This window comes from Pteropus medius, unplaced genomic scaffold, assembly GCF_902729225.1.
Source record: "Pteropus medius unplaced genomic scaffold, Ma_sr-lr_union100, whole genome shotgun sequence".
NCBI lineage: Eukaryota > Metazoa > Chordata > Mammalia > Chiroptera > Pteropodidae > Pteropus > Pteropus medius.
Window position 1 is genome coordinate 1,176,864 of NW_024346062.1, and position 23,409 is coordinate 1,200,272.

General features: G+C 44.2%; 1 protein-coding gene across 1 annotated transcript in view; it reads right to left on the reverse strand.

Moving 5' to 3' along the window:
- LHFPL2 (LHFPL tetraspan subfamily member 2) overlaps positions 1-23,409 on the reverse strand; it is a 141,308-nt gene that overhangs the window by 23,623 nt on the left and 94,276 nt on the right. Inside the window, exon 4 of the mRNA XM_039874894.1 lies at positions 286-929. Coding sequence (XP_039730828.1) covers positions 286-715 — 430 coding nt within the window. The 5' untranslated portion in view covers positions 716-929. The remainder of the gene's footprint in view (positions 1-285; positions 930-23,409) is intronic.

The following is a 23,409-nucleotide window of genomic DNA, read 5'->3' on the forward strand; positions in this document are numbered from 1 at the left end:
GTAGTTACTCCAACAAAACCCAAGAACTTTGAACCCCAGGAAATAAGCAATGGAGAGGAACGTGTGAGAGCAGAAACACACTCCTCTCCATTACGGGAGAGTGAAACAGGGAAAACGGAGTGGTGAGGGCAGCGCGCTCCTCTTGCTGAGAACATACCTTCGCAAAGCCAACCTTAGCAGGCAGAAGGTGGTCTTCAAAACCCTCAGTAAAGGAGTAAATATCTGCGCGCTGCACACGCAGAGCCCATCCCGCTCTCAGGCCCCTTCCCTCCCATGTACACTTACCTGCAATTCCTTGCAACAGCCCGCAGACGTTGAAAATACTTTTCTTCATGATGCTCTGCACACACATGGTGAAGACGGACACCAAGGCCACCATGCAGAGGATGAAGATGCCCACGGCTAAGAAGATCGCAGTGGCCTGCCAGAAGCCGCTGGCAATCTCCCCGAAGTTCTCAGCGTAGGGCCCGCAAAGCGTCTCCCGCGGGACATGCTGCACCCCGGGGTTGCGGATGCAGCGGGCATAGATGCCCAGGGTGGGGTGGTAGGGCTCCGAGGGGCCGCTGCTGGGCTCATCGGGCTCCACGCTGCCGCGAGTCTTGGCTTTTCCAATCAACCAGTCTGCGCTCATGAAGGCAATGAGCTCTGCAAAGGCCACTACAATACTCAGGAGAGTCCAGAGCATCGAGCGACAGGTGACAATGACATGACACATATTGATGTTCAAGGCGGAAAAAGAGGAGTCCACGGAGTTAATAAAAAAAACAAGCCGGTGGGGAAGGAAGCTCAGGAGGCTTCAGAAGGAAGTCGCTGCTGCTCGGGGTACTCACTCCCACAGCCAGGGGCTCCTTTCTCCCAGCCTCTGGCGGCGCCGTCCTGGGCTGTCATGCTGCCATGTCGGAGCTCCGGAGCGCAGCTGCCAGCCTCACCTACGGGAGAGAAGGGCGGAGGCGGTCAGCAGCGCCAGGCCCCGCCCCTGCAGCGCGGCCGCCTCCGCCGCCGGCAAACTTGCTGGTCCCCCAAACCCAACAGCCTGACTCCCTGCGCTCTCACAGCCCACCCTTCCTGCCCAGACTGCCACTCCGGTCCCCACAGAACCTCGCTAGAGCAGACCCTGGTCCCTAGCCAGCACGTGGCCATTCTTAGCCCTTTTGCTGCTTTTCTTTGTTTCTAGTTCTCCTTTCCCAGACTCTCAAAACGGGCTGTGGTGCTTACCCTTATCTCTAGACAGCATGACAGAGGCAAGGGGCCAATGCCAGTCCTTGCACCCACCCGCGGGGCACCCTGCTGTATAAGAGCTCTGGCTCTATCATCTTTTTGAAAGTCAAACAGCACAGGGATCCTGACAGATCTAGATATTAGTGGCAGTGAACCACCAACAGCTTTTTTAAAGTTTACAGGACTCTTTGCCTGCTGTTTTGATACTAGACCAGCTAAGTTTTGAAAAATTTGCACCAAAAGTTTTGCTTAACAGTAGAGAGTAGCAACATCAAATTTTATTGCCTAGGAATCAGATTACTAGCCGACGTAAGAATATTTGCTTCACAGGTAAATGAAAATATAAAAAGCAATGTTATCAAAACAATAAAACATTGTTACCCAAACTTATTTTTCATACATTCCTCAGAAGGTGATTTTTAGACAAAATAAACTACACTAAAACTCAAGAAGAGGAGGGAAAAAAGCTCAAATTCATGACTTAGTCACTCGTGGAAGTTATTCAAAAATGACCATCGAAATAAGTATCATTACCACTGAGTGGACTTGTTGACAACAGACACTTGCCTATAAAGAATGCATCCCTTGAACTGTCCTCATTAATCACATGTGCCTCTGCCTGGGCTTCCATTCACCCCTGGTCTGGAACTCAACATGCTCATTGTTCCCACTCTCACAAGGACTCATTCTGTTCCCAAGGACAAATGGCTTCATTACCAGAGGGCTTTGCTGTAACGTCTTAAACCTCCTTCAGAGGGGCCTGAACCCTGAAACAGGGCCCCCAGTACTTGTCGGCAGCCCCATTTTCTGCCCTCTCCCCAAGGTCAGGAAGAATTGCACAGCTCACATCTGATATCTGGGCACGCATGGCTCTGTTCTGAATGATTAGATTGTATTAACCTAGGTCTTGTCAATTCCCTAAGAACTACAAAGAACCCATGGCAGCGGGGTGGGGCAAGGAGTTATCAAAGATGGAGGGAAGTGAGGAAATAAGGAAACCCAGTGTCCAAGTTTCTACACCATGCTGCTGACATCCTAGTGAGAGGTGACTGTTTGTCTCATAAAACACAACACGTTAAAAAAACCCTCATACTACCGTAGTTATACAAGGTGGTGTTTTGTGAAATTAGCATATTACTAGGAACACAGGCTCTTAATAACTGTCAGGGTGTGTGTAATGAGGCTGCGTGGAACACTGCGGAGGGCAGAGGTGGTATGTTCCACTGCAAGAGTTTTGGAATCCACCAAGTCTAAGTTCCAAATCCAGCTGCACCACTGAGCGACCACGTGACTTCTCAGAGCTGCAGCTTCCTCGGCTTTCAGCTTCCTCATCTACCACAGTAAGGGTACCCGGCCTTACAGTATCGTGACGAACATGCAGGAACCTGTTAAAGTACTTCGCTCAGTGTGCGGCATAGTAAATATTCAATAAATACCAACTCCTTTCCCTCAGAGGCTTCTCCCTGACATGGATGACACTGGTCAGACAGCAGTTGAACTGATGGAGTTGCTCAATAGATAACAGAAACTTGGCCATTACATGCAGAAAAAGATTAAGCACAGGCTATTTCGAGATGGATGAGGTCACTGGTGGTGTCTAAGCTTCCCTGGTGGGCTTTCAGGGCGGGGTCCTGGTCTGACTTCCTGTTTCCCCACTGTCTGGCCCAGCTGCCAAACTCAACTGTGGAAAATAAATTAACATTAGGCCAGAAGTATAACCCACTCTCACTCACTCATTCTTACCCCCTCCCCAAATATTACCAAATGGAAATGCCTTCTGAAGGAAAACTTACCAATACAAAAGAGCTTTGAAGGAGATTATAATGAAAACAGCCATTCTGAATGAGAACGAGAAAATACGGAGGCCTGGAGGCTAGAAAAGCTGCACCCACCCTCCAGGCTCACAAACACTCTGACCCAACTGTTAGAGAGCCCAGCCTGTTAGGAGAAAATGAGGCTTCAACAAAGTCTTCCAATTTGATTAGAAAACTAATTTATTGTTATGCCCAGCTGATCTCCATCCCTGCTCTTCTGCCGTTTAATGGCAATTTTTCAATGTGAATATAAAACCTCTACATATTTTTCCTCTTGCAGAACCTTGGGACTCTACTACCCTCTCAGGTGACCTGGATCTTATTGGATGTGCCAAGTGTCCACTGTGCTGGTCAGCAGGCTCTGCTCTAAGTCAGAAATGCAATTCGGTTGCAACTTCTGAAGAGCAAGAATGCGAAACTCCAGAAGGAAAGATGGCACATTCAGGCTTAGCAAAATGGTCCATGGCAAATTTAAGGCAGGATGATTTAGGGACCCACATAGTTAAGATTAGAAAATATAGTTCCCTGTCTATTTGGGCTAAAACAATCCCCCATCCACTGCACCAGATTCTCATGTCCATGCCTGAGTGGCTAGAATGGGGCCTTTATTCTTCTCTGTTTGAAATGGGAAATAAGAGGCTTTGGTCTCCCCAGCAAGCTGCTAATTACTACTATAAGAGGAATAGCCAGGATGCACAAAGCTGACAAAAACTGAGGACCCAAGAAAAATCCTCAGGGAAAACCTGGAAATGCAGCAGGGGGCTCTTTAGTGGTGTGTGCTCTGTAAAGTGTCCCAGTTTGGCCATGTCCCACGTGCAGGGATGCCTGCTGAGACAACATCTGCATCAAAGGGGAAATAGATCCTGTATATAGATCTTGTTAACCACAGGGATTTGGGCACAGAGCTCCTCACTCAGCACGGTACCCACTGCTATTCACTGTAATCTCTGCTTCTCCAAAGTTCACTTAATAAAACCAGGCCCTCACTGACATTCCATATAAAAGTCTTCTATCCACAGGCCACTCAATACATTTCCCCTCCAGGACACTTGATTGTTGTGGATAATCCGGAAGACCCTCTGACTGTCAGCAAATGATGCTATGATTGGCATAAAGATTCTCATAGTCAAGCCTCTTAGAAAGAAATTTAAAAAAAAAAAAATGCTGTAGAAATCTAGAGTAATCCTATAGTCAGAATACAGATGAATGGTTGGTCCGTGGGGTTGGTCATTTACATGCTCTCCACAGATCCCTGATATTTAAGGAAGGGTGAAGGTGCTGCACAGAGTTGGACCGGATTAGCAACTTCACCTTTCCCTATCTTTGGCAGCTTCCTGCTGTCAGTGAGAAAGGAAGAAAGGGCATGTCAGGCAGAGCCACCCAGTGCCAGCTGGCTAGGAGATTCCATAACAGAAACCCAGGAGCCAAGTTCACATCTACCTAGAAAGGTGGAGGCAAACTGAACGGACTTGAATCAAAGCTGCATCAAAAGCCAATACTGTCCACCATTACAATAGCTGCAAAGCCCACGAATGAGGCCATGACAAACACAGTTCTGAAGAACACTACTTTGCTTACTCACCTGGGTTCTGTTTTTCAATGTTATGAAAATTTGCAAACATACATAAAAGTTTAAAATAGACAATGAACACCCAGATTGAATATCTGTTAGCATTTTGCCATATTTGTTCTGTTGCTCTATGGTATACTCACTCACACTAATACCCATACACAGACTTTCCCCACCCACCCCCTCTGGACTGTTCGAAGATGAGTCGCAGATGTCTTGACATTTCACCTCTAAATATTTTAGCATACACCTCCTAAAAGTAAGGACATTTTCCTACATAACCACAATAAAATGAGCACACCCAAGAAAACTGACAGTAATTCCCTTATATCCAAAGCCTAGTCCACACTCAGATTTCCCTACCTTGCCCCATTCTTTATAGCTGTTTTCTTGAGACGGTGACTCAATCAAGGCTCATGCATTGCATTTAATTATGTCTTTAGTTTCTTTTAGTCGAAAACAGTCCTTCCAACCCCAACCTACTCCCACCCTGCCCACATTTTCCCCCTTCGCGCTGACTTTTTTCGAAGCTACCAGGCCGGTTGTCCTATAGGACATCCAACAATGTGGATTTGTCTATTTCCTCATGAGGCCATTTAAAATTGTTCGCTGTCCTCTATGTTATAGAAACTGGAGGTTAAATCTAAAGGCTAAGTTAGATCCAGCTTAAATATTTTGGGTGAGAATTCTTGGTAGATGATGCTATGTAATTTCTATTGCATCATATTTGGGAGGAATGTGACTGGGGCTGCACCTCAGAATAATTTTACACATACAGATACATGTATACATATGCTGCGTGTGCATGCGTGTGTAGAGGAGGGGAGAAACACACAGAACATGCACAGGGTCTTCTCTGGTCCTAAAGAATCCTAATTATGAGGAAGTGGCTAGGAGGCTGTTTTCTGAAGAGCTCTATGGGTGAATTCTGATGCCACCATTGAGAAGCCCTGTTCTGAGAGATGCCACCCCTAGAAGCTAAAGGAGTCCTTTACCAAACAGATTTTACTTCTAAGAAAGGTTTGCTGTTTCTTTGAAATAGAACATTCTATATATAACTCATGAAAACGCACAAAGACCAGCAGACCTAGGGAGAGAGCTACATCTTCAAGAGAGATGGCCCTTCCTGGGATGATTTACTCGAACCAAGGGAAGGCAGATTATCATGGTAAGGAAAAATTTGTGTAACAAGAAGGAAGGGCCATCCCTCCTCTAACTTCAGAGCCCTCCCTTTCAGAAAGACCAACCTGGGTTGCTGATGCTTCTCTCTAGTCTTGCTCTCTACCTCAGCCAGTCTGGAGGGAGCATTAGGCACTGGGCAACGCCATGTTGGCAAAAGGGCACTAACCAGTGCAAACTGGGATGGAGTGTTTTAAGAGCTCTGTAAACAGACCTGGGATCTAATCTCAGCTCTGCCACTAAACAGTTGTGAGTCCTTAGGCTATTAATATTTAACCTCTGCCAGCCTCAGTTTCCTCATCTGCAAAATAAAGCTAACGGCATCTTCCTCACAAAGGGCTGCCATGGGGATTAAAGGAGAAAGTGTATATAAAACAATCTGCATAGCTTCCAATTCATTGTGCTCAACATACATTAGCTATTATAAATCATTATCACATGATCAGCTTAAAATATTTGTGGTTCAGTGACCCCAAAACATTAACTCCTATTGTTAATAATAAATTTACTACATTGACCTATGTGGCTCAAATAATCAATACACTTCTTAGAAGAATGTATTTTGCTTCTCTGTCACTGGCAGACCCTTGGCGGATACCTATACCTATTTTCATTATCTCCGTCTCCCTCAGATATATATACGAGTCACACAAAGGTGCCTTAATGTACCTCCATCCCATGTCTTATGGAATGATAAGAGCATTAGGTGGGAGACCGTATGTGCTTCTGCTTTCCAAACATTGGAAAGACCCTCTAGAGTACTGCTGCTTAAAGTGTGGTCCCTGGACCACCCCCCATCCCCTGGCAGGGGGACACCTAAGCCTCTGTTTAAAAAAGCATAAGTTCCTGGTCCCCACACACTGAATCAAACTTTCTGGAGGTATTGCCAGAAACTGCATTCAAAGTTGCCAGGAGATTCAAAGTGACCTCTGAGAGTCAGGAGGAAGGAAGCCTCGCATTCTGAGAGACTGGCCTGCCACAGTAGTTCCTCGGTGCTGGGGAGGGAGAGACCCAAGAGAGGAGGCGAGGACTGTGGCCCAGCTCCTTAGGACAGAGCCAGACCACCTGTCCTTGGCACAGCTCCCGGAGCTACGTAAGTCACAGGGACCAGTGATTCTGCAGGGAAACCAGCTGTTCCTCCAGCTCATGTGTCGTCCAACAATCTTTGCAGGGCATGAAGGAGCCCCAGACACTCAGGACCTTCTCTTCAGAGCACAGAAGTAGCTTTAGAACTGCAGGGGCAGGGCTGGTACTGAAAGCTCAGCACCTTGCACGACTTTTTCAAAAAATCATCTACCAAAGTAGGTTTTGCAAACTCTCATTTGCCCTGGCCGCTCCCTAAAATATAGGGACTACGGAAATGCAGACATCTTGGCCATATTCAAGAAGAGGGTCCACATGCGGTAATTGTTACATTGTTCTTTGAGCTACAGTCTCAACATGCTCAACACCTCCTGCTTATTGCCAACATCCTCTCCTCGATCCTGGTGATAAACCCCTCCATCCCACCCCTGACTCTCCCCGGAAAACTCTCATGCTGTGGTTCTCAACCAGGGGTCACTTTGTTCCTCCCCCCGACCCCTCCTAGGGGACATCTGGCAATGTCTGGAGACATTCTGGGATGCCACGTCTTGGGGAAGTGGGGTGTGGGGCTACTGGTATCTACTGGTTAGAGGCCGAGGCGGCTGCTCACCTGCTGTGCCCAGCCAGCCCCCAACGACAAAGCATTGTCAGCAGCTTCAAGGGTGAGAACCTTGCTATGGAGGCTTCCTGCAGAGGGCAGTTTTTACATGTGTCAGTACAACTTAAAACAGACTTCTAAAACCTTTACATTTTAACAAGGTCTATTCTACTCAATAAGTCAATGAATGTCCTGGATGGACATTCATAGTATTTATTAAGGTAAATACATTTTTAGTTGTTTTCCTGAATTTTTTCTTAAGGTCCATGGTAATCTATATGTCCAAGATAGCAGGCTGCCAGGATGTAGAATCCAACTTGTCAAAGCTGACAGGACCTTCACCCTGCCTCTCCTGGGGTCTCAGCAGTTTCTGTGGATCACAGACTGAAGTCGGCTTTTGTTTTCAGCAATCTCTATTCTGGGAATGGCAAAAAGGGGCTCCCTGGTTATTAAGACTGGGAGTTCATTTGCTGTTAACTTTCTTTACCTCTACCTGAGGGTCTTTGACTGTGCCTCACAAAACTGCAAGTTTGGCCACATGGCCTTTATTTCTCTCACATCCCCTCCCCCAGAGTTGGACTAGCCACTCAGGACATGCTCAGGTGGCCTTGGCCACTCCAACTATCAGGGAAACTCAAGGAACTTACCAAGGTGACCTACATAATTTCAGGCATTCTGGCTACTACCTGACCCCAGCTCAGCTCTCCGCCCCCTCCTCCCCGCCGCCCCACGGCAGCAAAGGCCCCGCTCTCCAGACCTGAACGAGCCTTTTCTCTGGGCCTGGAGAACCCGGGGAGCTCCTGCTCATTGTCAAGTTTGTTCTTTAATTCACTGGTCCTGGCCAGTCATATATTTCTTTCTTGATACCTATTCCAACTCCTCCTATATCCAATCAATCTGCTTTCTGGGCACCTTTTCTGGAGGGCTCATTTTTACACTCCCATCCTGAGGCAACAGGAGCCAGAGAGCAGGTCCCCTTGTCTGGCCCTATTTTCTAAATACTAAGCCATTCTTTAAAATTTCTCAAGCCCACTTACACATAACTTTTTTCCTTTTACAAATGTCGTCATCTAAAAATCCCTAGTAGGCAAGTCTTTCTTTTCGTATCTTTGTTTCTGTCGGACAAGAGGGACTGAAGAAAGAACTTCCAAGGTAGATGCTAAAGTTTGATTTAGCTCAGGTCCTATGAGCCAGAGGCAAGATGCCTGGGTCCTACACATATTGTGACCAAAAATTTTTTTCCCTTTATTTAAATGGAATAAGAACTCAAAGAGTTGCCTTTTAATGTCATGGTTTTATATAATTTTAAATAAGTTATTTTTTACATTCATAATGAATCCTTTGACTCAGGCAAAATATAAGTCACAGTGAGCTTCATTAGTCTTTTCAGGATCCATAAGAAAGCAGAGTTTCAATGGAGAAAAGAAAGGGTGGAAAACAAAGAACTTATACATAAAAATCAAGATACGTAATTTCCTTCTCTCTGAACTCCTTGGTGTCATGGAGGGGAGATTCCAAATGCCCTGTTGAAGTGACTCAACTCTGGGAATAAATAACCCTCAGAGGATGGGCTCTGGCTCATCTAAGTGGACAGCTGGGCAGCCTCTCTCAGCGCTGGGGAGCACTGATGTTCATTCTTACGGCAACTGCAGGCTTTCTAGTCTCTTCTATACAGAGGCAGAAAGAATAACTGCCTGTTCACAAGATACAATGCCATGAGTCAGGTTCCCTTCTAACGGCTTAAGAAAGCCCAAACATGATAAATGGAGAGGATTATGCCAACTGTTATTTCTGAGTCTCTCGCAAACCCATAAAACACCCCAAACCCCAAGAATCAACTAGAACAAGAATCCCTTCCTGACTAGAAGCTTCTGAGAAAGCTCTTGTGACGACTGTATTATTCTTTCAAATATTCTCTCCTTGGAGGAGGGTTATATTTTCCGCCACATTGACACTAGGCCTGACCACGGGACTTGCTTCAGCCAATACAATGTAACAGAAGTGACATGTGCAACTTCTGAGAAGAGCTTCTGAGCTAATGCTTTGTTGTCCAGCTCTCTTCCTTCTCCCATGAAATCAGAGAAATCCCAGAGACCTCTTCATCGGCCAACGTACCTGGGCACAGCTGACCCTCGATGAAGCAGAGGCACAGCTGACCCTCGATGGATATGCAGTGTGAGCGAAAACCAAACCTCTGTTGTTGCCAATGCTGAGATTTTAGGGTCACAGCACTACCTGCTTCAAGGACTAGAGCTCCCGGGGCAGTGAGAGGGCCTGCCCATCCTCTCTTTGGTGTCGTGTTAAATTCAATTTCACCATCCCCTACCATATACACGGCAAGGGAACTTATTAAAATTAAACGATAATCAAAGCCATCTAGTGACGCACATTAAAGCTTGGCAACTATCTCAGAAGCATTCACTGTACAATTCAACAAGGTAAGTTTCTATCATACAGATTTTGCTCGCGTAATATATTTATTTTAGGGTCCGTAAATGCAAGTACTACAAAAGAAGAAAAATTCTCCTTTGAGTAAATGAGACTATCAGAAGTGACTCTGAAAGTGGCGGCCTGAATAATCGCTTCCCACACCAGGCACTTCCCTGGGGTCTGTTACCGAACAGTCCTGACTCACTTGCAGCTGCCTTTCTCTGCTTCTGTTTCTTCCACCCCTGGGGTAGCTCTAGCCACCAGTTAGGATGCAACTAGGAAGTCTGCTTCTACCAAGTACAGGAAGAGAGCTGTGAGCTTTATTTGACGTTATTTTAAATTAAGTATTGCCTCCTATTGAACCAAGTCCTTTAAAAAAAAAAAACAAGATGGTATTATTTTATAAACTCACTAATTAGTACTAAACAAAAGTGTTAGTTAATCTGGAACTAGTCACGGGTACTTTAAAAATGGCAAAAAGAAAAAAAAGTTTTTCTTTCCTCTCACCTCCCTGGCCCTGAAAACCTGACCCCATTAATGCTACTGGCAGAAGAAAACAGGAGTGGTTAATGTTTAAGCTGGACCTTAGGACCAAGGTTCCAAGCAGCCATTAACGAGGTGACACGTGTGAGCAGCAGAAACCTCATCTTAGAGTGGCCAGGGCGACAGGCCAGCTGCGTGACTCACAGAGAAGGGGAATTCCCAACTGCCAGCAAAACTCCAGCCCAAGAACTTCCTGGAGGGCATAGGGCAGGCACGGCTCACAGCAGCGACCTTCGCCTAGGATCCCATTAAAACAGACACTCCAAGCACATCACAAAGGTACCAGCCACCATTAGATTTGTTTGCAAAGCCCTCAGCAGAGTGATACATTTCTAATTATCCGCTATATTATCCATGAACTGGGCCTAATAATGGAGGCCCATATCCTTAAAAACCAAGAGCCTAATCTGAGATTTACCCAGGGATCAAGACAATGCTAGTCATTGCTCACATTTTTTTTTTTAAAACTTCTATATTCTCACTGAGGTCACTTCTGTTTCTAGCCAATACTGCTAAGTAGAAGTAGCATTACAGTAAGTGTTTGAACAATTTAAACTAAAGGGCCAAAGTCTATTGTAAGCTATATTCATATTTCTAAGAGCATCGCTGAAATGTTCAAGCTCACTGGGTTTTATTTGTTTAACTTTACTCATATTGATGCCAGCTTTTCACAACTAAAGATAAACCTGCAGCCCTATAGTCTGAACCACCCTGTCCTGTGTATCCACAGTACACATTTCCTGAAAGTCTAAGGCTTTATGTATCAAACACACAAGCAATAAAGAATAAAATGTACAAGGTGGATGTTCACAAACATGGCCTTTTATAACGTTATTTATGTATTGAAAACTCTTATCTGCCTCGTGCCTTATTTTGCTCATATATTTAAGACCCATGAATTACTGTGTAATCAGGACTGCACACACAGACATATATCCACATAGACATATTTATAATGTTAGGTTTTTTGAATATCTAATAAATCATCAAGACAGATTTGTACCCTACATCTATACCTAGTTCATTAAGCACTGTCCATCTCAGTGATTCACAGGGCCAGAGATCAAGCATCAAGCTACCCAGTGGTTTTCAGCTCTCCCTAATGAGAATGCCAAATTCAAAATCGTAGACAGGTTCAAAAGTTTCTTCATCTATTGACTAGAGGAATTCCCCCAGATAGCGAGGATTCAAACCGGGTTTTGAAAACAGATAAGCTTAGGTGTCGCTCCCAAAGGGATACACACTCTTTGAGGAAAAGCAAATTCAACATACAAAATTGCCAGTAATTTCAGGTACTTGCAAATTCAGAACAGTCCTTAAATGCAGGCAACAGCCTTGGCCTGCATCATTAGGACTGCCCTAATGATTCGGGAATGTCACAGGAGGGAGGAGGCCGCCCAGTGAGCTTTCCTCAATGCAGCCTAGATGAAGTCGGGGCAGACTCAAAGTTCAAGATGTTCTGGAAGGCTGAACCCCTGTACTTGTTCATGACCCAATACTCTCTTTCTGGAAACAGAGATTTATTGTTACAGCTTCTAACAATAGTGAGGCATAGAGAACAGACATAAAGTTCAACTGGATGTCTCGCAAGAAGTGCGTATGTGTCAGAAGACCAAGCCACTTAAAAACAAAAATGAAGGCACTGGAAAGGCTGGGAGAAGAAATGGCTTTAGGTTCTCTTCTTTCAGAAGAGACACCCTCAAACCCATTCCCCAGCTTCTCAGCTGTCAGGGCTACTAAACAAGTTGGGCAAAGAGGAAGACTGTCCTGATTTATGACATCCAGTGCTGTGAACTTCAAGAGCCGCAGCAGGCTCCTGCCACCATCCTCCCCAGCATGCACCAGGCCAAAGTGGGGTACTAGGCAAGAGAATCTGGTGGATCAATGAAGGGGAAAAAATAGACTGTGTTTTGGTTAGGTAATAAAAAGGAAGGTCCCTAGGGTGCTGACACATTTCTCTGAGGTGGTTAGAACTAACAGACTTCATTACAGCAAACCACTTCCCACAGCCCTGATTACTGCAAACCTCATAAGAAGACACCCACATATGGGAGAGAAAGTCTTTTTCTCTGCATCTCAAGTGCCAAACTCCCCCATGAGTAGGGTGGCTGACAATTCTGGGTCCCAGCATAAAATATGGGCCAGACGATGTTTTGGGGAAGGTCTCTCAGGCTTACCCACAGGATAAGGGGGAACTCAACAGCCACCCTCTGCAGGTTGCTACAACACCCACTGCTCCACCCTTCAGGACCTGTGAGCTCATCCAGAAACGCAGCATGGGGGAGTGATTCATTCTGGAGCCAGACTGTCTGGATTTGAATCCTGGTTCTACCATTTCCTAGGGCACAGATGTGCCTCTGTACCTCAGTCCCTGTGTCTGTAAAATGGTGTACTAATAGAGTCGGCCACATAGGTTGTTGTGAAGATCAATTAAGCTAAAATATATAAGCTTAGAACAGTGCTTGGCACATGGTAAGTACTCCATGCATGTAGACCACCCTTCCTGGAACAGGGTCCAGCCTCTTGCCCCACGTCAACACAGCCGCTTCTGAGGTCACACCTCCTGCATTCATTCTGCCATTTAGAACTTCCTGCTCTAGGGCCCATCTGGCATGTGGGTAATTAGTCTCACTTTGAAATACCAATTTCCTTCGTGTCAAAGGAGTCCTGTAGTAGCAGAAAGAATATAAAATGGAGCAAGAATCTATTTTGGTGCTATCACCCTGCTAAACTGTTAACTAGCTCTTATCTTTGGACAATGAACTTCACTTCCCTGAATGAGGGTGATCAAAGTATCTACCACACAAGGTGTTACAGGATTCCAAAATCAGTGCATAGGTATAAATGTAAGTACTCAATAGGTGGCAGGAATTATTACTATTATTTTCATAGTGGTTAACATTTATTTTTCTGTTCTTGAAAGGCTGTCTCTACATGGCCACACACACACAAAATCACCTTCTAGTATCAGTAACTCTCTACAGACTGAAGTTTGTCATGTGGCAAAGTCATAGGTGGCAAAAGAAAACACCAGATAAGAAGCAGGGAAAACATGGGTTCTCGGGTAACTGGCATGTGACCATGCGTTGCTCCCTTAACTATTCAGGCTTCGAATGTCTCAGGTACAAGGTGAGAGGGGAGGATCTGCAGATAAGCACTGTTACTTTCAGCTCCCAAAGTCAGTCATTTCAGGCACATGACCACCTTTTATCACCTTCCCCCAGACCAGGGGCTCCTATTGGAGCAAGTGGCTCTCCAGGATCTATGCCTCTGTTTGGATGGGAGGCGGGGATACTCGGTAGGTTATGAGGAATGCCAAGTACAGAGGCAGAAGAGAAGGTCACGTCTGATCACAGAGCTAAGTAGACCAGGGGCTGGGGGACTGCCCTTGGGTCCAGGGCCATGGTCAAAAGACCTGGACTAGACTGGCTCCATCTTCTCATCTTTTTTTTTTTTTAAACTGGGGTGGAGAACCCACTGCTAACCTTTCATTTCCAGCTCCATAGTGTCCCTCATTTCTTGGAAACAGAGTAGAGCGATCCCCACTCTAGTCTTTGGGCTCACAGTTAAAAATGAGGCTCCCTCTTTCCCTAGTCAGAGATGGACCCGGCAATTGAACCCTTACTCAGCTCTGAAAAGCTATTGGTCATAAAAAGCGTCCTTTTCTGAAATTTAATTTTGCTTCCTGTTCTAAACAAGTAAAATGCTTCATTGTGAAGAATGTCATAGCCATACACCAGAGAACATGGTAAAATACAAAATTTTAATCTTTTAGCGAAGGGTGCCAGCTGATAACAAATGTGTCTTAGTATGAGTTCTCCAGTTAGAGAAGGCAGCAGCACGAGAGGCTCCTTTTCAAGTGCTTTAATTTCAGGCAAGAGTCACAAGTCATATTCCTTTTATTTCAAAACATAAACCGTATGAAACTGGCCTATAAAATTAATGTTTGCTGCTGTTTATTCTCTGTTCCTTGGTGAATTATTAAAGTCGAGCAGTGCGATTCTCTCATCTGTTATAAATGGCCCCAGAAGGCTGATTTGCATCTATCCAGGGACACTTATTTCTGATAAGTACTCCTATTAACGATCTAATAAAATGTCTTGTTTTGTTATGATCAACCAAATGATTCAAATGATGCTTAAAAATTCAACACTCCGACTCAATAGCCTGGTGATGAAGTTGCTGAACTGACATTAAAGTGATTTTCACTTTTATTTGGCATTATCAGTAAGATCATGGCTGGATTAAAAAAGTTCTATTTAAAATTTTTAGTCCGAATTCTGTCAAAGGCAGTGTTTTTACCGAGGTTCAATAAAATTGATCTGATTACAATGATAATCACAGATAGCAAAAGCCAAGGTATAAGAGGTTTTGGTAAGGCAAATTATTTGGCTGTCAACCACATGCATCCTAAATTGGCAGGCAGGCATGGACTCTGATAGTAAAGCTAACTAAACTAGGAGAACAACACTCACAAACATGCCCAGTTTCACTCCACCTAACTTCCTGACCTTCTTCCCAAACTGCCTTTTTAGTGGAGGTGGCCATTCATAAAAGCGAGGGCTAAACTGTATTAGGCCTCTGCGACAGGGGCAGAAATCAAAACGCAGAATTTCAAAGGCTGGCTACGTGTAGGTGGGTAATAAGTTGATAAATGAGTTGTGCCCACACACAGAATCACCTCCCACCCCTGCCAAGAAACTAAGGGCCCAGATGTTTAAAAGGACGGAAGCTATGAATTTCTGAGGTAATGGGTGAATTTCTGAGGTAATGGGTGAAACTGCACCAATTCTGCAAAAATAGCTTATTGTTCCCAGGACCCCAAATATTTGATGTCTTGATTTTTCTTCTTTTTGTCTTGTCAAATCTCACCCTTCTTGGAAAGTAATGCCCATTACTATCTGCTAAAACTAAAGCACTTAAAAAGGAGTCTCAGATTGCCAGCTTCCTAACTGGAGAATTCCTACTAACATGCATTTGTTGATCCGTTTATTATGGTGATAGCAACAGCCAACTTTTAACTGGACTAAGCTTTGAAGTTCTAAAAAGGAAAGGCCAGCCAGGTGCCCTCTAGGAGCTAACACCGTGGTCAAGACTTGACTGTTCAAGTAGACCAATCTCCTGGGTAATGGGAGTGGAGAGGATGGGAAGGGAGGAGACACAAAGATGCTCTTACTGCCTCAAGAAACTGCCATTAATTAAGGCTGGAATCAGAAAGCACGCAGACACAATCAAGTCCAAGGCCACTGAGGTATATGACGAGTCACTGAGAAGTGGGTTTGCTGGCAGCGTGGGGCAGTGTGGGAAGGGGAGAAAACCATGATAAGGTTTTATCAGGAATACAATAACTATGAAGTAAATCAATTGTTAATTCATCAAATGGGAGAGTAGCGATTGAGGGGGGGGCACTGAAATTTTTCTGCTTCTTTTTGTGCAAGATGGTTGCACGAAAACACTTCTTTAAAGAAGGCTAAAGGGCTGTATCATGCTGACACTGCTTATGTTCCGAGCAAAATTGAAGTGGATGACATCCTCATGTTTGTGTGTGTATTAGCAGAAATGTTGGATGAAAGGGTGAGTGATATTTAATCCAGGCAGAGCTGCTAGCTATTTAGTATGATAAATTTTAATAGGAGAATGAAAATTAACTTTATGTTCTAACAGCCCCCTTACCCATTCAAATTCACTTTTTAACTTATAGGATTACTTGTACATTTGGATTACTTTCCAAATGATTTCAAGTAGCTAGGATGACCTTTAAGTGAGTCTGGGTTTTTGGTCCAAATTCTGTTTGTCCAAGAAAAACCCCAAGGACACGTTGCGTTTCAGTATACTGTTCTAGAGCTCCGTATCCTCTAGTCCTAAAAACTGGTGCGAGTGGAATCCATTATCATTTAAAGAGGCAGTCTCATTTAATAGAATAAACATGTATTAATCTGGCTCAGGGAAAAAATAAATGACCACGCTAGGGGAAGAACCTGTGAGTTTAAAGTGTGATCCCCAAAAGGAATTTGCAACCCTTTTTGCAATCTCTCCCTTCCCATTATGATGAGGGACCCCTACAAAATTATAAGCATAAAAATGACAAAAATCAGATCTGCATTTTAGGAAAAAAAGTCGTCTGTAGGCTACCCTGCGAGATTTAGGCAAGTAACAGGAAAGAATAAATCTACCCTGAGTGTGTCTGTTGCATGTGCACCTTGCACGCGTGCATGCAGAGGCACGAACAGACTCTGCAGGGAGCTGTTCACTGGGGCAGCTGAGCCCCAGATCCAGCCAGCGGATTGCTGCCAGTAGCATGCGACAGGCAGGAAAGAGGGCACAGCTGGAAGGTCGGGAAGGCCAGTTAAGATCCTGCAGTGATCCATGTGAGACGGGAAAGGGCCAAAACTGCTGCAGTGGAGGGACAGGTTTCAGAACTGTTCAGGAGAGTAACAGGCTGTGGAGGTTGTTGGGAAGGACACAGATTTCTGCGCAACTACTTGAAGTTTCCGTTCCCCGGAGTAAGAATATGGGAGAACAGACGTATTGGGTGAGACCATGAGTCTAGTCTAGGTCAAGAAGGCCTCGAGGTCTCTGTGGATGTCCACGGGGCGCTCGGGGCCTGGGAAGCTCCCAGCACAGGGAATGCCAGGGCTGTGACTGAGATCTCTCGAGGTGAGGGTGTGCGGTAAGGCAGGAGGACCGGGGTGTACTTGGGGATCCGAGAAAACCGCTGAAGAGACCAAGGAGCAGGCCCAGGGGGAAGAAAGAGGAGGCCAAGTGTCCTAGAAGGCAAGGACGAGGGAAGACTGAAAGGGGTGGCTGTGGTCAGCAGAGACCAGGGACCAACACTGCCATTTGCGTCCAACAAAACAAACAATTTATCCTAAAATACAGTAAGGAGATCACTGACCAGGAACTAAATTCAGTTTCACTGTGGTCTGAGATAACAATTCAGAATGTTCTGCCTTGCATTTTAGCTAGATTCTCAATTTTTTGGCCCCTTGCATTTCATTAAAAGCAAAAAAAAAAAAAAGTCCCAAGGATACTTTAGCTGAGGAGTCATTACAATAAACAGGCACTTAGCACAAGGTCAAGCTGAGGAAGAATGTGAACAATACAGCTCTGGAGATGCTGCTGAGGGCATGAGGAGTAGGGCTGGAGGGAAGGAAACGGCTGGACAATGCACAGATGTCTACCGTTTTTCCCTGCCAGGAGTTCAGACAAACAGGAAGACCTTAAACTTCTCCAACTGGGGACGCTTGGTTTTGCCTGATGAGCAGAGGGGCTGAGCACATGACTGGAACAGAAAACAGAAGGTTGTAATTAAGGCTGCTAGAACTGTTCCGCACAGAACCTACATGCAGCCTCCTTTGCACAGAAACTCGAGCTGGCTTACCCTGTGCCCAGACCTTGCTCCTTCAGCCAAGGGCCCTTTCCCCTGGGGCTGGTCCATGGACACAGAACACAGTCCATGGGGCATATGAGCTGCACTCATTCATGGGACCCAAACAGGGCGAAGACACCAAATTTCACAACTTAAATCTTCCTGCTGACATCTAGCAGAATTTACGTGTATGAAGCCGCTAGGTGGGATCCAAAGAACGATGCTATAATTATCCAGATGAAACTCTGTTCTAACAACCACATCACAACGGAGGTCTAAGAATTGTTAGAAATCATTTGAACGTCAAAAGTTAAGAATTTCACGAAATGTTTTCTCCTTGTAAAGAGTTACAAGGAGAGTTACATTTCTCCTTGTAAAGTATTTGCTCCCTATGGAGTAATTTTAAAATAATTTCTAAACTATGCAAACAAGAAGTATTTCTTGAAGTAACTAAAGTTGCAGAACATCTCCTGGATCGTACCCCTTAACTGTTCAGCATAAATGCTCTCCTATATATCTACTGCAGGGTTTCTAAAACTCAGCTCTTTTAACAGGTGGGGCCAGATAATTCTTTGTTATGGGTTCTTGTCCTGTAAGTTGTAGGATGTTTAGCAAGGATCCGTAGCCTCTTCGCATTATTTGCCAGTAGTGCACTCTAAAAAAATACCTTTGGATACTGAAAAATGCCCCTAGGGAACAATTCTGCTCTAGAAGGTACCTACTTGTGGTTAAGGTACAGGATCTAGACTGAGATGAGGTTCAAGTCCTGGCTATGGCACACACTAGTAGAATAAAGTTTGGTAAGCGACTAACCTCCCTCCTTATGCCTCAATTTCTCTAGCTATAAATAGGGGTGAAACTACCTATGTCATTGGATTGATGAATGAAAAAATACATGTAAAATGCTTTTGCTCAGAGCCTGGCACATAGTAAGCACTTCGTATGGTAATATAAATGGTTAAAGAAGGAAGTTGTTGACCCATGACCTTGGAAGACAGAATTGAGTAGGTCATTCATTCATTTGGCCGTCTGCTAAGAACAAACCGCTCACGTAGCTCATGTCCAAACAGTCTGCACCAGGGCACTTATGGCTACTATGCTAGAAACACAACCACGTATTAATACTAATCTTGATGGAAATCAAGTTGCTTTAATCCCTTTTGGGATGAAAGGGGTGTAGGAATAAAAGGTAAAAAAATGAAATGAAAAAATAGCTACAGACCAAATAGAAATATCCTGTCACAAAGAAGAAAAGGTAAAAATTCACGCCTCTTAAAAATTACCTGGGCCACAAACTAAAATAAATGTGGTGAATTTGGGGGAAGGGTACCATGGTAAGAGTTGGTGAATACCTACTCAGTTAAAGATGACCACTGGAAGGGGAAGGGGACAGTCCTAAGATGGATGATACAGCAAGGAGGAAAAGTAATACAGGCAGACATCAAAGTAGCAGAAAGATGTGAGTACTGAAGACTCTCTCTGGCCAAGGGCTGTCTTACAGCTTGTTCTGTTAATGCAGTTGAGTCTGCTGAAGCAGCGGCAGAGCCACCGAGGGCATCCCCAGAGTCTACTACCTTTGAGGCAAACAATTAGGAGCCTCAGACCAGATCTCTCCCACTAGCTGTTTCCTGGCCTGTCAGTGGGACTGGCAGGATTTTACACGGCTCAGTGGGAAACCGTGCCACAGTGCGAAAAGCCACCCTCTCAGCCTCCTCCGCCAGCCTCTGTAGCCCTGAGCCCGCCTTCACCACCTCTCCACACACAGGAAACAGAACAACCACCTGTCCCGCACCCGGGGTTAGATACAGTCAGTGACTTTATCCAGTAGCTGAAGTCCGGAATAAGCTGTTTAAAACAATCACCTGACTCACAGAGAATGTAACACTGAATTGGATATCTCTCCTAATTAGCCATTCAAAAACACAACCGAGTCTTTGTGAGACAAAGCCTGGAAATATTTAATGAAATACTCTCTTCATTGTCTTTTTTTGAACCACATTTTACTTATATCTCAATAATACGCAGCTGTCTTTCGTCGTTTAAATAAAACATATTTTTCTTTTCTCATTAAAGTAAAATAAATAACCCAGAATAGTCGTAGGCTTGTCCCCAGCATTTAAGTCCGCACACATTAACATTCAACAATGTACCCACACATCTATAATCTTCTGAGCCCAAGTCTGGTCCACACAAACACCCAGTGGAGGAGAGTGATTTTTTATTTTTTTTGATCCTGATATGCTATTATGATGTTGTCAGTTGAATGCACTCTAAGAACCAAATGAGGAAAACAAGACAACCCTCCATTCTTTCCTGAAGGAAGGCCACACCACGCCCTCCACTTGACCCCAACATCAAATCAAAGATATCACATGGCATTTACATTCTAGAATAATTTTTACAAGATAAAAAACTTCCACAGCACAGCTTAGAAAGTAAAATATTTGACATAAATGAAGTATCTAACAGGTAGCAGAAGTTAGAAATTTGAAAAATGGGCCGCAAATATATAGTTGACTTAAAATATCCTAATCTTAAACCATTTTGAAAACTCCAGAAAGTTGAATGCTAGCCTCACTTTGTCAGAATTAATTTGAGGAACGCTTCGTCCCGCTTGAAGGAGGACTGGACTTCCCCAGCCAACATTTTGTCAAGTCACCGTTTCCACAGTCTGTTCCTGTCAGTGCTCCTCTGAGTGACTAAGTATTCCTCTCCCACCTTGGCTGGGAGGACACACATGGGGCGAAACACCTTGGAGACAGAAAAACAAACGCACTCAGTTACTATGTTTTTAACTAAGTTCTGTCTGGCAATCAGGAAGCAAGACTGAAGATCAACCTTCAGGGAAGCTCTTAATGTTATTATTTTTTCCAAAAGTTCAACTGAGGAGTCACGGAGAGCTTAGCGTAAAGAAGACCAACAAATGGCAGCGTGACTTGTGGACTGCCTCCTGGGAGGCAGAGTCCACCCGCACCACTTGGGATAATTTTTAATTCAAAAGGATCAGAAATTTGGATTGGCTTCCTGTCTCATTATTTCGCCTGACCCTCGTGTTCATAAATTTTATATTTTTTATATTTTACAAACTCCCTTGCCTAACATCCAATACTCATCCATGTCTATGTTTCATTTCTCTTGTTTTCTCAGGTCTGAAAATCTTTATTTTTATTTATTTTTTTTTTTTGAAACTGACACCTGCTAGGACTTCTCATTGATTATAATCGATCCCTGAACCACTGTTCTAAGACCGGATATTTCTTTAGGGTAATTGTGCTCCCAGAAACAGAAAATCCTGAACTGTTTAAACCAATGCATTTCCGGTGGGCACTGAACCACAGAACTATCTGCTGTGGACTTCTGAGTTAAAATACACCTAAGAGAGAGATATCATTGTCCTAATTCAACCTTGTTCGCACACTCCCACCTTTATACTTTCAGATTGCCCTCTACTGTGTTCTTGCCAATCTACTGCCATGTTTGTGCATTTGGTGCAGAGTGCGTTTGTGCAGCAGTTACAGCGATGGTGCTAATGAGAGGTCTTCCCAAAGCGGCAGGCAGCGTGGGACTGTGTACCAGGCCTGCACTGCTGTTGGACACCCTCACAGCTTTCAGGGTGGTGCTATTTCCTTGTTTCATAGATGCTAAATAAATGCTGACAACCAAGATACTTCTATTTTAACCAGTCTACTGCTAACAAATTTTGAAAAACCGCCTTTAAAAAACACACTTCTATCAAACAGCCAAATGTTAACTGGCAGAACCCTGTAAAAGGCAAGCACCTTCATACCTTAAAAGTAAAAGTTTACCCTGGCCTATAGCAGGTATATTCAAGAACTGAAAAGCACTTTTACTAGTGACTTCATTTTACTGTCATAGCATACCTATGAAAGGTTGAAAAGGACTGATAAAGTTTAATACTTTTCCCTAAAGCATGAAGGCACAGATTGCCTCTGCCAAGTGTTTTGCAGTCTGCAGGCAACGGGGCTTAGTTTTAGATGGAGCCAGGCCATGCAGCAAGGCTGGCACAGAGCTGGATGGTAAAACGCTCACAGCTTTAAAAACAGAAAGCATTACACGAGGAGACCGATGAAAGGATTTGTGAAACAAATCACTGAATTTTCGCAATACTATAGAGTCTCAACAAGGAAATCATCTGACAGACTGAATCATGAATTTGTGCAATGCAAGAATTTATAAAAGCATCAAGGTTATGAATCATCGCCACAAACTATTTTTCAACATCTTGTAAAAACCAGCCTGACTGTAGCAACTCTTTCAAAAGCATCTGTCTTTTTGCTTTAGGTATTGACTCATTTAACAATTTGTGAAAATAATTTATTAAATCTACCTGAAGATTAAATTTCTGGAAACCAGAGGAAGAAAGGGGGAAATTAACACTAATGTTTCCACTCAGATGATTCTGGTGTCAGTTCGCTATTATGAAATCTATTTTACTGTTCTTCCAAATAATGAGGCACAAATCCAGGAAGGACATGGATTAGACACGTTTCCCTGATGGCGAGCAGGAGTTCAGATGCCAGACTGAATGCCCTCTTCCGTGCTGCGTGATGACAGGTGCGCACACTGAGTCAAGCCAGTGGTGCCAAACGAGGCATGGTCTGGCATAGACTGGGCAGTACATCAGCTGACGTCAGAGACACAGCTCCTATTCTCTCCTTCATCGAGCCCATCTGCATCCCTACCAATGGGCCAATAGACTGAAACCCTCTGCTTCCTAGGGACACTCTGGATTCACTGCTCGACTGCAGAAAAAATTAACTTAGGTCTAACTCAGCGCTGTCATCTTTCAAAAACCAAGATTTTAAAAGACATTTCACATTCCTGGTATTGCTCCCCCACAGAAAAGAGTACCACTCCTTTATAAAGATATATTGTGAGTACTGAATGTAAAGCCTTAACTATATATTTTTAAACAAATGAAGCTTTGTTCTATTAGGTATGACAGTAATTCAAACCATATGAACAAAGTGTTGCCTGGTGACATTCTTTAGAGGATGTGTGGCAAATATATATGAGAATAAATCAGAATGAACGATCAGTATTGTTTTGTCAGTATGCTGTTTACATTGGGAGAGCACAGGGTGGGAGGTGTCAGAAGCCATGGGAAAGGTAAGTAAAAAGCATAACTTTTCAATCTCCTCGAACAAAGGAAATCGCAGGAAAATGCCCTCTCTGGCTGGAAAGATGTCAGTGCTAGAACTAAAGGCTCGTATTCCAAGGTCAGAGCCCCCTTTCCAGCAGAAGAAAAGAAAAGAAAAAGTGTCATTTACATTTCTCCCTGCTTGTATGGGTTGTTAAGTAATAAGCCATGTGCCAAAACCCTAATCTACAGGATCAGCTCTGAAAAGAGGAAGAGAACTCTGCCAAGCATTTATCAACACCTAAAATTGTTTCTTTTCATTCCCCGAACTAAAGCTGTTTTATTAAATATTTTAAACCTGAGGTTCACTACTCCCCTCCAAACCTGTAGGCACTGCCTCAGATTTTGGCATTGCCTCAGATTTTAGGCCATTGCTCTAAGCAAGAAAGCAGAGAGCGGGTGGGGGTGCCAGAGAGACAATTAGAACAACCAGAGTCTCGACCC